We start from the raw sequence: 16,771 nt of genomic DNA, 5'->3' as shown, positions 1-16,771 counted from the left end.
GTAGATTGTGAGGTCTACAGTATTTATTTTCTCACCTATCGAATACATTACAGCGCACAATCATAAGAAATGCAAACAAGTCAATGTGGATGCATTTCAACAAAATGGACAGGTCTTAAGATTGAAATGTAACATAAACCTTGTAACCTTTCACTGTATCAGCCACACAGTCAGACTCCTCTTCTTTTAATACAGTCTGTCAGAGTTGAATTGACCCCTCTTGCTCACAATCAAGTCACCAGTTAATGATATCTCGGACACGGCCCCACAGCTTGGTGATCCACAGGTTCACCCCGAGCTCTGTTAAGTACTGGAGCTCTGGCATCAACATCTTTCGGCACAACTTGCTATGTGCCTTGTCCACATTCTTCTTCAGGTTATAGCCCATTATGGACTTCTCTCCGATGGGCTGCCAGGGCTGCATGGCTGTCTCTCGGATGCTGCCAGCCTCTACAGCTCGACCCCCCTCAATGCAGATGGACGTCATCTCTGCATTTCTTCTCCTAAGCTCTGCCACATCCTCAGCCATTCGCCGCCATCCATATGCACCAACTTTCTTCCAAAAAGTCAGGTTGAAATGCTGGTATAGCTTCCAGTCAACAGCGTTCCACTCAAGAGCCCTGGCCCTCAGCTCAGGTGTGAGTTTAGACACAGTGGACCCCTTGCGGGCGTTGAGTTTGAAGAAGAGCACATCGTCCATCTCCCAGCAGAGGGCATCCTTGAGCAGGATGAGTGATTCCTCAAAGTATTCCACCAACATGACCAGCTGAAAACGGTCACTGATGGATCTGATTCCCTCTTCTACCTGCGGATCCTCCCGCTCCAGAGTGTTGTCCTGTCCAAAGTCGAAGAACAGCAGATTCTTGAGGTAGAAAGCGTTGAAGCCCTTTGGATCAAAGTAGTCATGGGGCTCACGTAGAAACTCAGTCAGCTTGTCATCACCTGCTATCTTCCAGGTAAAAGGCACCAGCCGGCCAAAGTAGTGGAATGATGACTCAAAAAGCTCTGCGGGGTCTCGCAGAATAGTGATGTAGGAAGTGTCTACAGGTAGCAACTTGGTCACCTCGGGTGCATTGAAGCGCAGGTGATTACAGATAATGTTGAAGCACATTCCAGGTCTGTAGTCTTTAACCTGGGAGCGCTGGAACAGGGACGGATAGAAGAAGTCATTTCTGCTGTTCGGGAAGGCAAATTTGAGTCGGTGCTTCTCACCAAAGCGGAAAAGAATGTTGAGGAGGGTGCTACTGGCTGTTTTGTGGGTCTTCATGAACATGATATCTACTTTAGGAGAGCAGGTCTGGCCAGTGGTTTGTTGTGAGCTGTTTGTGATTGGTTTAGGGTGGAGCTGGGATGGACGGTGAGCACAGGAGTAAGGCACTGGAACCCTACAGAGAGGAAAACACTCAGATGATGAATGTGCTGGAAACCATCACTGTTGAGAGGCTAGAACCCCAAACACATTGCTTAAAAATTGCTTAAGAAATTTGACCCACTGCTTGTTTTACATTGTGTTTTCTAGATCGTATGTACACCAGTGCTTACTCGAGGTGACTGAAGGGGATCTGCGGAGTGGAGAGGCAGTAAAGCAGGATCGTGCAGCTGGTCAGGAGGGTACCCAGAACCAGGCCTTTGCACATGGACCTCCACTGCCTCCCTGGCTTGCCAGCCATGGTCCAGCAGAACAAAGGGATTACCTTAAAAACACAGAACTTCATCATAATCATCATTATCACTATAATACACATTTTCTACCAGACATTTTATTATTATACTCTCAAAGTATATACAGTAAAACCTCTGTATTATGTACTCTCTGTTACAAGGCAAGCTTTGAGGACACAATGACACCACTTTGAATGATTTATTCACATGATGACTTTGAAATAAATTAAAGTATAAAGTGACCCTACAGATTACAATCTTTGTTTTCCGGTTTCTGCTGGAGTAGACACAATGACATGAACATGAAAATAACATAAACAACTATAAAGAAATCCAATGCAATAGCATAACATTGTAATATAACAGTGTGGTGTTGAATTATCAACATGGTGATGTAAGTGTTCTGTTGGTGCTGTCATCAGGTGGACAAGTAATGGTCCTCACAGGGAGGTGCATTCTCAGTGTGTTTGAAACAGTTTCACAGTTAAACCTAAGTTTCAGTTTCACCTAATTTCTCTTGTTTGTCCACTTCAAAAACATTTTAAACATAGGGTGTACTTTGAATGTATGGTGAGCTAGAAAATGACATACTTGTGGCCTACAATGACCCAGTGTTACTCAGCTGCCCCATAAAATAAATAATGCATAACTGTGGAAAGTGATATTGCATTCCCCCCTGCTGTCTGCCGTAAGGCGAGCCTCCTGCTGACTCACTTACACAGGTAGAAAAGTGACCCTGACCACCTGGAATTTAAAGCATTATGTAAATTAATTGGGACCCTAATACAGAGATAGCAGTGTTTGAGAAAGTGCACTGTTTTTAGCTTTTACTGCTGAGTTTAGACTTAATAAATACCTATGCATTGAAATTGAAGTGTTTTTATTTAATTCTCCAGATTTTCTCCCCCTTTTTCTTTACAATTTCTATCAGCAAAAACTCTGATGAAAAATGTAGTTTTGCCAGAGAAAGAAATGCAGTTCGGTTTAAGTAAAATCTGTAAAAACAGAAAATAAATAGTCTTTGCTACCTGAATCTGGCCCATCCACAGGATCACAAGATAAATCTGAGTGGACGTGAGGAGAATAATTGGAGAGATAAATAATTCAAATTCAACCAAATGCACGTTTTTTTTTTTTTTTAATTTGTATCTTTCTGTGTTTGGAGCTCGGTGTGTTGCCTACAATCTGATATGGTGTTTGAAGGAATTTCTCTCCTTTTAGTGACAGCAACTGAAGTTACAATACTTTGTTCCATGATAATGTTCGTAAAAAAAGAGTTTAACATGTTTAATGAATCCACAAAGAATAGTCACTGTAGCCTTTTTACTTTTTGAGAGATCCAGAATGAATCCCAGCCTAGCCTTAAGTATTAAGTCCTTCATTTGGTGTCCGGTGTGTCATTTATTATTAATTTTTTGATTCAGTCCAGCTTTGGGTTATCTGAGATAGAATTCTTCAGCCTTCATGTTGACTAGAGTTACTATGTGCACCTTGGTCCTAGTGTAGAGTTACATTTTTAGTTCAATCTTATTATCAGAGCATTAGATATACATCACTCTCCAAACAGCTAAAAAGGCTATTTCTGCTCTTTGTCTGGACTCCATGAAGGGACTATTATGGAGGCATGTGAGAGCCCTTTCTCTCGGCCATCAGAAGCCACTCTGTTGCGAGACATTTGAGGACAAGGCTAGTTTCAGGTGGAACGGTTCAGCCTGCAAATGAGTGAATTTTCAGTGACATTGTTTTCTCTCTCCTATTATAATGAAATGTGCTGCAGCCTATTAATCATTAAGACAATTTGATCCTGAACTTTTATGGGTGTGCACTTTTATGGGTGTGCACACAAAACTCTCAGATGTATTGTTCTGGTATAAACTCAGTGGATCAGGAGTGATATTATTTAAAAAGTAAAGTTAGGATTATCTTCTACTGTTTTCTTTGGCTGCATTAACATAACTGGCAGTGTTGGAAGTATCAACGATCTGGTTTTTCTAGACCATTATCAATATTAAAAAGCACAACATAATGTTCGATAGATAGCAATTCAAACATAAGTCTGGAGTAGGATTTCTTACCCTCATAAGTCCAAAGAGAAACTAATGTAAGCGTTTCTTGTCCAACTGCATGGTCCTCTTCCTTTGCATCCCGTCCCATATGACTAATTAAAGTTGACCCCCCTCTTACAGCAGTTATGTCTGATCTGAAATACGCATACTGGTTCAGACTCGGCACTGTCCCGCGCTCCCTTCATCTCACGCGCAGTGCGACGTCGCTCACTCGTCTGGCTACTCCTCCTCCCGGCATGAGCACCTGCCGCCTCCCACTGAACTTTCAATTCTTCAAAACAGATATTGCAGGGAGACTCATCTCAGTCCCTGTGACGTCAGTGTCTCCGTCAGGGGCGTGCACTTGTCAGAGCATGAAAAAGGGGCGCGAGACAGGGAAAGGGAGAGAGGCTGTATAGTCGCCATTCTGTGATTACACACAGAGGGCTATTGATTGTTGACACTGGAGTCTGAGCTGCAAGCTGATAGGTGGAGTGAAAATGGCATAAAACGCACAAAGGCTCCAATTGTGCCACAAGACCAAAACCACTCTGCCTGTTTTGTCTGAAATGCTTATTAATAAAGCAATCTGTCTATACAAAGGATGTATACAGGAGTTATGGACAGATTAGTTATCTAAAACACACTGAGCCTACACAGCATGGATTGTCACTTTAAATTAATAAATGATTAATCCTATAGTTTTATGTAAAGTAAAAGCTATCAATAGTTTAACTTTTTGACCTGCAAGCTATAAGAGTTGTTAAAGTGCCACTATCAAGGCAATCTCTTGTGCAAGACAGCAGACATTTCAAGAGAATTAAATGAACATTCAAGCCTGATTAACAAGTCCATCTGGCTCTGCCAGACAGGATGCAGCAGTGTGTGGTCATAACGTTTCATCCATTACGTGTGCACCGTCTCCCTCTCCTCACTGAGAGCCCAGATTCTTGGAAGGGGTGCAGGATTCGTGCTGCTTATCCCACACTCCACATGCTCAGCCATGACACTGCTGCTTTTGTTGAGCAGGGTGTGCCTTAGCCCGCAGGCACCCAGAGTGCCAGGCTGAGGACCGGACTGGGTGGGCATGCGTGGAATGTAGATCAGGGTGAGAGAAGGCAGGGAGTGATACAAACTGAATGAGGCGATTGAGGAGAGCGGGGCATGACTGGCTTGGCCTTTGGCCCACCACGAGCACAGCAGCATCTCAAGAGGGCAGAGGGCCCCATGCTCCTTCGTCATCAACACCCACTGTTCACGTGTGGACAAATCCCTCAACACACTAACGGCACAGTGCCCACTGGACAGTTGTATTCTTCTGGGACAAACTGTATTTTCACATTATTTTAGTATCTTTTCTGATCCCTACACAGCTGTAGGAAGAGATACGCAACGGGAACTCATCTGCTAGGTAAAGACTAACTGCTTGCTTGATCTTGAATATGCCACCCAGGGGTGCAATGTGTAAAACACACTAACAAAGCCAGTAAGAAATCGTACTTTTGTAAGATACAAGTAACAAGCTTAACACTTCGCAGTTGTACTTTAATAGACAGTTTAAAGTACAGATTATACAATAAAATGTAAGAAATATCTTGTGTAATGTAGAATAGTTCATACAAACATACGGTCAAACAGTCACTGTTAAAATAATAATTACACAATTAGCATATCCCACATCCTGCATTTCAGTTTGAAATTATGCAACGACCAATGCACATCACAGTGCACGGAACTCACTCAAAGCTCCCTCATGCACTTACAGGTTTTAGGACATGTTAACCTGTAATACTCTCTACCTCAAGAATTTAAATACACAAGGTCTGCCACATCATCAGATGAATCATTTTCTGGTCTTTTTCTTCTTTGATTTTTCAGCATCATCGTGGGCCTTCCTCTTGGCAGTCAGCTTGTTAGTCTGTAAGAGAATGAAAGCAGAAAGACATTTTAGAAGTCAGTGAACTCCGGGGTCATCACTGGACTTGAATATACTCTACACACTACCCCTATAGAATGCTGTTTAACAAGATAAGATGTCAGATACTGATAATAGAAGATCCATTGTTAAAATTGTAAGAATGTTATCCATCCAAACAGTATTATCCAAATGGGACTCCATATTCAATCAATAAAATAGAACAAACCTCTCGGATTGTTCTCTTCTTTCCGAACATGATCTTGTCGTAGAGGTACTTTTCCTTCTTCTTCATCATCATGATGGCCAGACGTTTCTCCTCTGCCTTCTCCTCCTGCTCCAAGCGTGCTGGGTTGTCAACCTTCACTTTCCCTGCCGTCACTTTGACGGGCAGAGACTGAAAAAGAGAGAAGCGTTAATGAAAGGTTTCTAAAAACGGTTTCTAAAAACAGATGGCAAGGAAAAGGGACACTTGTGTCTTACCTTGCCCTGGGATCTTTGTTCTTCCATCTTCTTCAGAGTCTTCTCATCTACCTCTTCATCTTCCTCCTCCTCCTCCTCTTCTTCAGAGTCATCTTCCTCTTCCTCCTCCTCCTCCTCCTCCTCCTCTTGGGCTGTGATGAAAGAAAGTGTAAATGTTAAATGATGATTCAATGGTCTCTGAATTATGACTATAATACATCTTTTATCATCAAAACTCTATAAATTGATCTGAATGAGTCACAAATATCAAACACAACATAACAGATTTCCCATGTATTCCTCTTCTATGATGCACCCGTTATTACAGGTGTGGCTTATTGTTTTTAGAGGTTTCATTAATAACGGAATAGCACAGCACAGTATGAAAGAGGATACATCAGAGAAATGCTTGGGTTCATACCAGGTTTTTCTCCTAGCTGTAAGGCCATGATCTTTAGTTTTTCAGGGGGCACGTAGTCTCCTTCTTTCTCTTCCACGAAGGGAGAGAGGTGGGGTGGCAGGGTCACTCCAAGGAAGTAGTCTTCCACAGGCAGGAGGATTTTGGCATTGACACAGTCAAACACCCACTGGGGCTGGATGTAATACCTAAAACAAATAGTTTCATGGTAAATCTTGCATATCTCATTACTATACATGGAGAGGATTTCCCTTGCTGCTAAAGAAATATGTGCGCGAGTTAGCCGACAAGATGGAGTTGACGTGACCATTTGAAAATGCAGAGCGGAATAAAGAAAGAGGACAGGGTCTGTCAAACACGATAAAGAACAGAGTTGCTTTGAGGAAAGAGAGCGGAGAGACGCCTCTAAAAGGAAGCATTGTAAAGGGTATGGTAATATTAAGCGGAGCACAATTAATCAGAGACTTCCTGCATTTAGGACATAGAAGTGAACGGTTTATCAAATCGCTATATAAAAAAAAAAAAGGGTGTGATGTGTTCTACATGTTTGGAAGTCAAGAAAAACCTTCTTTTACCTGTTGATATACTGTTTGTCGATGTTGGGTCTGTCAACGATCTGATGCGTGATGGTCTCATCAGTCACCTCGTATGCGCTGCCAATGCAAACAGACTTGTCCCAGGACACTTCACCACCAAAACACCTGGAAGGCAACAGCAACACGCAGAAGATAAAAGATTGGCTGTGCATCAGGTTGAGGTTTATATGGATGGTTTACAAATGTTTTCTTATTAAAAAAAAAAAAAAAAAGCCTTTGATTTTTCTGCAAGTTTTACTGCAGAATTGTACTGCTTATTCACCTGATGAGAAAAGCCAGTGACTCTCTGGGTACTTCTCTGTTGAGGAAGATCTTAAGCCCCTCAAAAAGCTTTTTCTGAGCTTCCTGTTGTTTCTGCTCCATTTCCCTGGCTTCCATCTTTTTCAAGTCCTCCTGACAAAAAGCAATAAAAGAAAACATGTTTAGTAAAGGCTTGAGGATTAAAAAGCCATCGTTTTTGTGAAGTTCTTTGAAGTCACAGTTACGCAATGTCTGACTGAATGTTGTCCACATGTTACAGAAGTTGTTTTTTTTAAAGACATGTGTTTGCTTCAGGGAAGATCATATCTGCAAACCGATATTTTCTGGGCTTTTGAAAAGTTGCCAATTTGAGAAACAACTGGAACTGGGCACAACAAGCTTCCCAATTTGATAATAATCTCGTCCGTGGCAACCAAACATGAAGCTGTAGTCCCCAGTCTCACACCTCTAGAAGCTTTGACAAACATGTGAACCCTCACTTCTGCCTTCAGAGACCAATTAGTTTGTCAACTGTTTATATCACTATCATGCAGTGGCGAAACCACCGGGGTGGCAGCTGCCACCCTAAAAAATTGTTTGCCACCCCGGTTGTCAGAAGTGTCTCCTATAATATACATTTATTGAATGGTATTATATTTTTGCTACTTAAGTTGTTGATCTCTTTGGTAACTTTTAAAGCTAAAATCTTTAAGTAAAATGGTTGAGTCCATGAGTCCGCTTTGCTCACTTGGTTGCCCGTGGTTGCCCGTGGTTGCCCATCTCCCGAAGAGGGAGAGAAGCCAAAAACAAACTGGAGACAAGCCTACTGTAGGCTTGCAGTGATGAAAGAAGGTACAGTACTGCTGAATTGTGAATCAAGAAAATGTGATGGGTGGTCATATGTGATAGACAGTTCCGTTGTAATTTCAATCGTTTATTTAATTGCTAGCTTGCGAAAGTCGGTAGCATACAGTAGCTAGCTTGCTATACGGCTTGCTTGTGCTTGCTAGCCTTAAAGTTGCCACTGTTAGCTTAGCTAACCAATGTCTTTAGTACAGTATGGTGGACTGACAGAAAATGTTATAGTAGTTTTTATTTTCCTTACGTATGTAACCTAACTATTCCCGAAATCAGATTTTAGATACCACTAACCGTTTTCTCACAAAAAGCCCTTTTCTGGCTGTTTTTAAAAAGGTACTCCGTCATGTAGCCTACAGTAAACTCAGTAACAGTAAAAAGTGTGCGTTCTTTTGTCCACCCTATCTTTCGCTAGCTAGTTAGTCTAGCTTTGGTATGAATTATTTTGTATGTGATAACCTAATACATACAGAACAAGCCATTGAATCTAATTAGAAATTCAATTGGCCATTTAGAAAAGTATTTGTCATTATGAAGGGAAATATGTCATGAACATTTTGTGCTGTGGGCTCTGAATGATTTCTCTAAAAAAGAAAAGAAAACTGCAAAGTTGGACTTGGAAAACAACTAAATGCAAGTGTTAACACACATCTAATGGACTCCATTAGACCATAGCCTATTTAACTTACCATCCAAATGCAAGCACTAAATTAATTATAAATCAAACTGATGGCACTATTCAGATATCAGATCCTCTTTAAAACTAAACCACTAGTAATATTGCAGTTTCAGGGCCCAAAATGAAGAGAAAAGGTCAGGACATCAGGACTTTTTTCAAGAAAAGGTCAGTCAACCAGAGGGAGACTGAAGAGGTGGAGCCACAGAAAGACAGCCCAGAACCCCCAGAGGACACAATCAGTCCAACAGGTCCACATGGTATGTCTCAGATGAGATAAAACAGTAATTTATATAGTTGCAATTGCTATTTTTTATAAACAAAACACTTAGGTATTTACCCTGTCCATAGTACACCTAAACAAAGTAATCAGTGTGATTTCTGTAGAGGAATTACGTCAACTTATTTTCACTGTAAAATTGTTCTAACCTGTTTTCTCTTGTTCCAGATACATCTAAAAAATTGAAGTGACAGCCCAAGTCAACCAAGCAGGCAGGGATTCCCCAGAACTCTCCAGGGTGGAGCTTGGAGAAGTTTCCACGTAGAGTGGTACCAAGAACATCAATGACTTCAGTACTCGCATTCTAAAGATGCAGCATATTGCTATCCTTGTAGGCATCTTTCTCTACCTAATGTCCTCAAGAGCGTTTTTACGTCAGTAAAATGGTCATGGTTACTCTAATTGGAAAAAAGCAACATTTAAGGATCGTGGATTTTGTCGTCATGCTAAATCTGAGCACCATGTCAATGCAATGCTTGCATGGGAAGAAAATAAAAGGAGGAAGGACAAAAACACATCAATGGTAGTATTGATGGAAGCAGAAAATAGATAATTGACAATCAAAAATACATCAAAACAATAGGTGAAATACTGTGTCTTACAAAAAATAAGAGAGAGTACAAAGCAGATGATCTGCGGCAATAACGGGGCATCGACAAGTCCGGAGAGGCAGCCGGTAAGAGGCAAATTCTGAACGCTGACTGACTGACTTTCACTTTCACCGCCAGTGTGGGAGTGTCAGCGACGTCATGGGGCTCCGCAGCGCGCTCACTCACTTGTGCAGGGGTGAATTGTTTGGGACAGATATCGTTGGGGTTAAATGGGGAGTTTGTCTTAGGTTGATTGTCTGGTGTCTCGTTATATTGTTTGCAATGTACATGTTGGTGGAAGCACAGCTGGGGATCTGTAGGTGGTGAAGGTAGGTTTTGTGCACGGGTGCAAATTGGAAAGATTTCTTTGCTGGCATATTTGAAATGGGGGTTTTCTGTTTTCCCTCCAAAGGTTTTTCACCTCTTTCGTTGCCGTATGGCGCGAATGAAAATGACTGCAGTAGCTTGATTCCAGAATAAAAGGAGAAAGAAAAAAGGAAAAAATTGTCGTCATTCTGAGTGAAACCCCGTTTAAATCCGGGTAGATGCACCAATCCCTATCAAGTGGGGAGGCGGATAGGTCCAAAGCCATAACTTGACAGCAACCCAGAATATTGCCCAGCGCGGTCATAGGGAGTCTTCTGACTCAGAAAACATGGGCAATTTCCTTGAGATTTTAGAACTCATAAGCAAACATGACCAGTTAGTAAGGACGAGATTAGAAGATCAAGCCAAGAATGCCAAATACACCAGCAGCCTCATTCAAAATTAAATGATAAGCATTTTAGCAGGGATGGTCAGGGATGAGATTATTAAAGAGGTCAAAGAAAGTTAACAATTTTCTGTCATAGTAGATTAAACCAAAGATGGAATAAAAAAAGAGAAGAAAAAAATGTCTTTTGTTCTTAGGTACTTTTATAACGGCATGGTGCATGAGAGCTTTTTAGAATTTCAGGAAGCAGAAAGGCTGGATGCTGCAGGTTTAACAGAAAAAAACTGACTGTCTAGAGAGGCATGACTTGAATTACAAAGAAAACTTAGTCGGGCAAGGCTATGATGGAGCAGCCGTTATGAGCGGGAAGCACTCAGGTGTACAGGCTAGAATAAGGGATGTAGCCAGTCATGCTTTTTATGTACACTGCAGTGCACACTGTTTAAACCTAGTGATAGTGGACAGTGTGAAATCTGTATCTGAGGCAGGAAAGTGTTTTTCTTTGTTGGAACGTCTGTATGTATTTATGTCAGGCTCGTATGTTCATGATGAATGGCTGAAGGTGCAACAAGAGATGTTTAAAGGTGCTGGACCAAGGGAGCTTCAGCGTCTTAGTGATACAAGATGGGCGTGCCGGTATGTAGCTTGTCGGAATGTAATGGATAGGTTGCCTGCTATTGTGTGTGTCCTTGAAGACATTTCACATGAAGACAACCCAGATAGAGCTGTGGAGGCCAGAGGAATTCTGCATCAGATAGATCTTAATTTTATTGGATGTCTTGTAGGGTTCAGAAAGATTTTAAGTGAATCTACATTTTTGTCAGACACACTCCAGTCAACAAAAGTTGACCTAACAAAAGCCGTTGAGTTGGCAGAAACACTCCAACAGACTCTCAGAGAATATTGTAGTGAGCCTCATTTGAGACTGTCTGGGGTGAAATACTCAACATAAGTGAAAGTAACAGCATCCCTACATCACAGCACACCTGTAAACGAGCAAGACAGGTAGCAAGTAAACTACAGTGTAGTGTTGTTACATCCACTCTAGGACAGCACACAGAACCAGATAGCAAAGTGTCTTTCAGAGTTAAAGTCTATTACTCCATAATAGATTGCATGATTGGAGAGATGGAAAGGCGTTTTTCCCAAATGAACTGTCAAATCATGAAAGGCATAGAGGCTTTTAATCCATCAAGTTCTAGCTTTCTCAGTGAGGAGGCTGTTCTTATGTTGGCAAATTCCTATGGGACAAATTTAGAAGATGTTAAGCTTGAACTGCGTCAGATTAAGAGACTGTTGATAGAACAGCAAAAAAGGAGAAACCGACTAGTCTCATGGAACTATTACTTTTTTTGGATCCCATTAAGACTGTTTTCTTTGAACTACATCGTTTGTGTAAAATAGCTGTAGTTTTACCCGTTAGCAGTGCTTCATGTGAGCGGAGTTTCTCAACTCTAAAGCTGGTCAAGAATCACTTACGTTCTACCATGGCTGAGAATAGATTGTCAAGTCTAGCTATACTTAGTATAGAGTCAGCACGTGCTAAGTGTCTTGATCTGGATGAGTTTGTGAGACGATTTGCTGTCGAACATGGCAATCGCCGTATTGTTCTTTTTTTAGCTCCATGACCTGCTGTTTAGAATTGAATATACATCAATTGTTTGTGAAATTAAATAAAACTGAATTGTTTTGCTGCTGAATATGTAAATATATGTAATATGACAGTGTTTTAAGTCTTATTAAAAAAGACATATATATGTTTTTGGCTTTTTGTAACAATATTTAGAATCTTGGCATGACATTGCTCTTGTCTGTTTTCACTATCTGGATTTGTATAAATAAATACATATACACCAGGCGTGTGTGCGAGTGAGAGTGAGAGAGATGCCACCCTTGAATTTCAACTTGCCACCTTCTGCCACCCCATGTAAAATGTTCTAGAATCGCCACTGCTATCATGACATCAATGTTCTATTCAACAGATAAGATACTGATACTAAAATCAGATTTAGTGTAATGTTTTCTTACCTCTTCGTCAGGGAACTTGTCCAGTGCAGCCTCCTCCTCCTCTTCAGTGGAAACCACCCGTGCAAGACTGGTACTCAGGGCGGACAGTTTCTGCACAACAACAAAATATCGGCTTAGTTCAACAATCCCTAATTTTGATATTTACATGCACACTTAAACATTACTGTGAATAACCAGATAGAAAAGTTAACAGTTTAGTTAAAGAAACAACTATTTGCAATACTAAAAGTTTACATAATATATTTGATAATGTCCAGAAGTGTAGTACCCTATTTATTATTATCTTATCACTTCAAAATAAACTAGTGGGGAAGTGGAAGGACAATAGTGTCCAGTTAATGAATGTATTTTGCCATTGCTGCTAGAAATGCCCTTGGTGTGTAGAAACACGCTTTGCATCGGGTTTAATGGATGTCCTATCTTGCAGTGAAATGCAATCAAACCACTAGATGTTATCATAAAGAACAAGGCAGAGTTCCTACAGACAATGTAAATATTTCATCATAGTATTAATCTTTTCACAGTAGCTGCCCCAATAGAATGGAGGCGAGTGGATTTAGTTTTTTTACTTCTCAGTTTAAAAAAGATATTCTAAAATCCCAGAGCAGTGCGTTTCTTCAGAAATAATGTCCTGGTTACTCCACTGTGATTACATGCCATTGTAAGTGCAATGAAAATTGTAAACAATATCCATCCAATTGTAGGTGTAAAATAGTAGTAGTAAAATGTAGGAAATGGATATTAAAAAAACACCACTAGAAGTAAGAGGGAGTGGTTTAAGGGATCCTTTAAATGGTTCAAGATAAGGAGCCTCACCTCAAGGTAGCTCTCTGAATTCATGGCATAGTCCTCATCATCCTCTTCCTTCAGCTCCGACTCGGCTTTTATGTCCAACTGCAAAAAGAGGGATTACATCAACACAGTGCAGGTATACTAACAGGTGACTGACCACGTAGCAACAAATCCTTTAATCCTGCAGCAAAACGGTTATGAAGTCCAAACCATTAACATTTGAGATACTCCCCAATATTTATATTTTAGACCATATATAACTATTTGAATTAATGTGATGAACATACATTTTTAGTTCATTTGAGTAACAATAACTATAATATTGTAACAATTATTGCAAACAAAAATGTTGTCCATACTGACCACCGACAATTAACTGTAAGATAAATAAGGCGTTAAAAATAATAAGTGCCTGTATAGAGAAAAACCCTTGACATTGTTTCAGAGTCCAAGATACCTTTGGTGGGTAGAGCAGGTTGAGGGAATGGTAGAGTCTGAAGTTGATGAAGCCCAGCAGAGTGGTGTATAGCTCTGTGAAAGTTGCCATTACTCTGTAGTCAACATCGGTTGGGTGCTGAAAGGAAAAGAAAAAAGTTTAACTTGTGGTAAAATTAATGAACACAAGTGCAAACACTTAAGAATAATGTTTAATCCTTGGAGCACAAAAAGACTTCAGGGAAGTCTGAACTCTTTTTAACAGCCGCTATTTACACAAAAGAGTAACTCTGCTCCATCAGAACTGTGTCAACCTTCAGTGAAATCCTTTAACAATAAGTCACTGTTTAATGTTTGCATAATCAATAAGGATGGTATTTCATCATTCACTTACATCATGGGAGAACTGATATGGCACCAGCCATGTAATGAGCTGTCCCATCACCTCAGCTTGGTAGTATATTCCCTTGATGGAGATGAAAACCTGTCGAGAGCAGACAAGAGTTTAGTTCCTTACAGAACAGAGGTCAATGAACTCAATACATATCACTAAACCGCCCTTTTTTATGTTTATGTAAAACAAATAAAGATGGTTGCTGTGCTGTGTCAGGTGGCACCTTTCTGAGAGAGCGGGATGCAATCACATAGTTCATCCATTCCACAGTGAGGCGTCTGCAAAGCTGGATTGTCTGAACGTGGCATTTTCCTGTTCGGGCGAAGGTGGAGAAGAGGAAGCCCATGCAGAGCGCATCGTCGATGTCACGGAGAGCATCAATGAAGGAGGGGTACCTGCCACAAAAAGGAGCAGCAGTGAGGACATGCTTGAACTTTTTATTATTATATATTAATCTAAAAAAAAATTATAAAATGGAATTAATTAATTAGTAATTTAAAATATATACAAATGCAGACTTTTTATTTTTACAAATAGCATAGTAAACTGCCTTACCTTTCTTTGACGATGTGGTCCAATTTATAGGCCGGCTTGTTTTCCTTCAGCCTCTCCACAGCAGACCATTCTGTTTTTCCATAAGCCTTCTTAAGTTTGCGTACAAAAACCTGTTTGGATAAAATATTATGGCAATAAGACAGTGTTTATTTTCTAACATTATTGGAGAGAGAAAATTCAGGGAAACAAGAACGTCCTATAACAAAGAACAAATTACAATTATGAGGCAGAAATTGACCATTTTCAAAAGACTAAGACTGATTTCCATTGAGTGAGAAATTATTTGTTTATTTGTATAGAAAGTAATATATTGACAACACTAATTAAATTAAACAGTTCAATTACTATCCTTTTCCAAACTCTTGCTCACAAGCATGTGCATATAATTATAGGAATAATAGGAAATATATGAATGTGATACCTTGTATTCTCTGAACTTGCCAACGATTGGCTCATGCAGCAGGAAGCGGATGTCTTTGAGCAGGTAGAAGGTCCTCGGGGCCGTAGATCCCTTGTTCACCTTCTTCTTGTGCTTGGGCTCATGAGGGTAGATGCCTTTAAGGATGCACAGTCGCCTGAAAATTGGAGAAAGATTACTTGTCTGTGACATGCCTGCCGTTTGGGTGTGACCTGCCAGTCTAATTCTCAACAATCTTATGTGCTTAATAAAGAGTAGGTTTAGGTGTTGTGACAATGTGTTAGGATACAACATTTAAAGGCTAAAAATGATGACTCATTATCAAACAAATGTAATTGAATCTGGTTTCAGCCTATAAATTGTGATGTTCTCTAGATTTAAAATTATATATATATATAATTTTAAATCTAGAGATTTTTTTGGCATGTTAAAACCCCCTTCACAACTCTGGTTGTATGAGAATGCAAATCAGTAATGCCTGTTTTATGGCATCTCACATGATTGGTCTCAAACACAAATGTCCATCTAGTTATTTTGTCAATAAATTATTTTTCCATTACATTTTCACAACATTTAGTAATTGTAAGAATACATCTTCCTTTATTGACGCAACAGAGCAAAAACCTATGCAGTTTGACTGAACAGCCTTACACTACATCCTACCTTTTTGAAGTCTATAAAGTTGAGTTTGTAATGTTTTCAGAGACATGTTCAAATAAACATATAGACCGTAACGACGGTAGAATGTTGCAGAACTGTTGTCCTCGTGTTAACCATGTGTACCAAATACATTGGGAAATGAGTGTGTATCAAATGATGTGCATTATGATTGTATCAATTTCGTCCAACTACACAATACAATCAACACAGTAAGGTTACCTGAAGTCTGGGAGGCTCAGCTGTAACTTCCTGCGAGCCTTGTTCCTGGTGATGTAGTTGGTGACTGAGCCCCTCTCATACTAGAAAACAAGGACAGACGAGCGGATTAACATACATTAATTTACTTGAATTCATAGTCGGGTTATTTAAATGCTTTGACCTAAAACGCTGATCGCTAACCAACAGATTAAACGTTACCGTTTAAGAAAAACAAACTCCGTTAGCTAACTAGCTAACATTAGCCACGTTGCTAAGTGAGTTAACGTGCCTGAGCCTGACAACAACTGTTACCTTTTTCTTCTGAATACCTCCCATTTACAGATAGTATCTATAGTAAGTAGTATACAAATAGTAATAGCACTGTCTACAAACTGCGTAGTTAAGAGGGGAACACAACGTTCGCTATGTCCAAGCCAAGCAGACGCACGTGTTTGACATGCGCAGATGAGCAGAGAAGGCTGTGAAGGACCCAGCTGTGGGGTGGCCCGTTTGTCCGCCTGTCTTTAAAAAAGATGCTCGCTTTTGCTATTGATTTGTGGTACTGCTTGCGCGCACATCCATGTCTCATAGTCCCAAGTGTTGATTGTAAAATAAATTTTTACAATCAACACTTGAAATGATGAAGACACTTGCAAATGACAAGGTAATGCAACATGTAAACCATACTTTGGTGTTCCATTTTACCTCTTTACTTAAAAATGTCATTAAAAAACATGTTTTTCTCATTACAAGATGTACAAAAACACTGTCAATGAGGAAGGAATCTTGGGTATCAAATTATAATCATACCATAATAAAATACATATTTTCTACTAT

General features: G+C 40.1%; 2 protein-coding genes across 2 annotated transcripts; both read right to left on the bottom strand.

The window, feature by feature from the left end:
- Positions 1-235: 235 nt before the first annotated feature.
- gal3st1a (galactose-3-O-sulfotransferase 1a) lies at positions 236-3,867 on the bottom strand (the record flags this gene model as incomplete). Its single annotated transcript, XM_079222191.1, has 3 exons — positions 3,738-3,867; positions 1,543-1,694; positions 236-1,385 (listed from the first exon to the last, which is right to left on the bottom strand). Exons 1-3 carry the CDS (start codon positions 3,741-3,743, stop codon positions 236-238), a joined length of 1,308 nt encoding a protein of 435 aa, XP_079078317.1. The 5' UTR covers positions 3,744-3,867.
- Positions 3,868-5,231: 1,364 nt separating this feature from the next.
- pes (pescadillo) lies at positions 5,232-16,303 on the bottom strand. Its single transcript, XM_079222995.1, has 15 exons — positions 16,247-16,303; positions 15,956-16,035; positions 15,080-15,233; positions 14,659-14,768; positions 14,327-14,498; positions 14,104-14,193; positions 13,732-13,848; positions 13,299-13,376; positions 12,483-12,572; positions 7,361-7,491; positions 7,078-7,203; positions 6,506-6,690; positions 6,106-6,236; positions 5,852-6,019; positions 5,232-5,625 (listed from the first exon to the last, which is right to left on the bottom strand). The coding sequence occupies exons 1-15, from the start codon at positions 16,268-16,270 to the stop codon at positions 5,551-5,553; spliced, it is 1,731 nt and encodes a 576-aa protein (XP_079079121.1). The 5' UTR covers positions 16,271-16,303; the 3' UTR covers positions 5,232-5,550.
- Positions 16,304-16,771: the final 468 nt, after the last annotated feature.

This window comes from Taurulus bubalis (assembly GCF_910589615.1).
Source record: "Taurulus bubalis genome assembly, chromosome: 8".
In the NCBI taxonomy this organism is placed as follows: Eukaryota; Metazoa; Chordata; class Actinopteri; order Perciformes; family Cottidae; genus Taurulus; species Taurulus bubalis.
The sequence above is the reverse complement of the archived record's forward strand: the minus strand, read 5'-3'. Positions and strand labels throughout refer to the sequence as shown.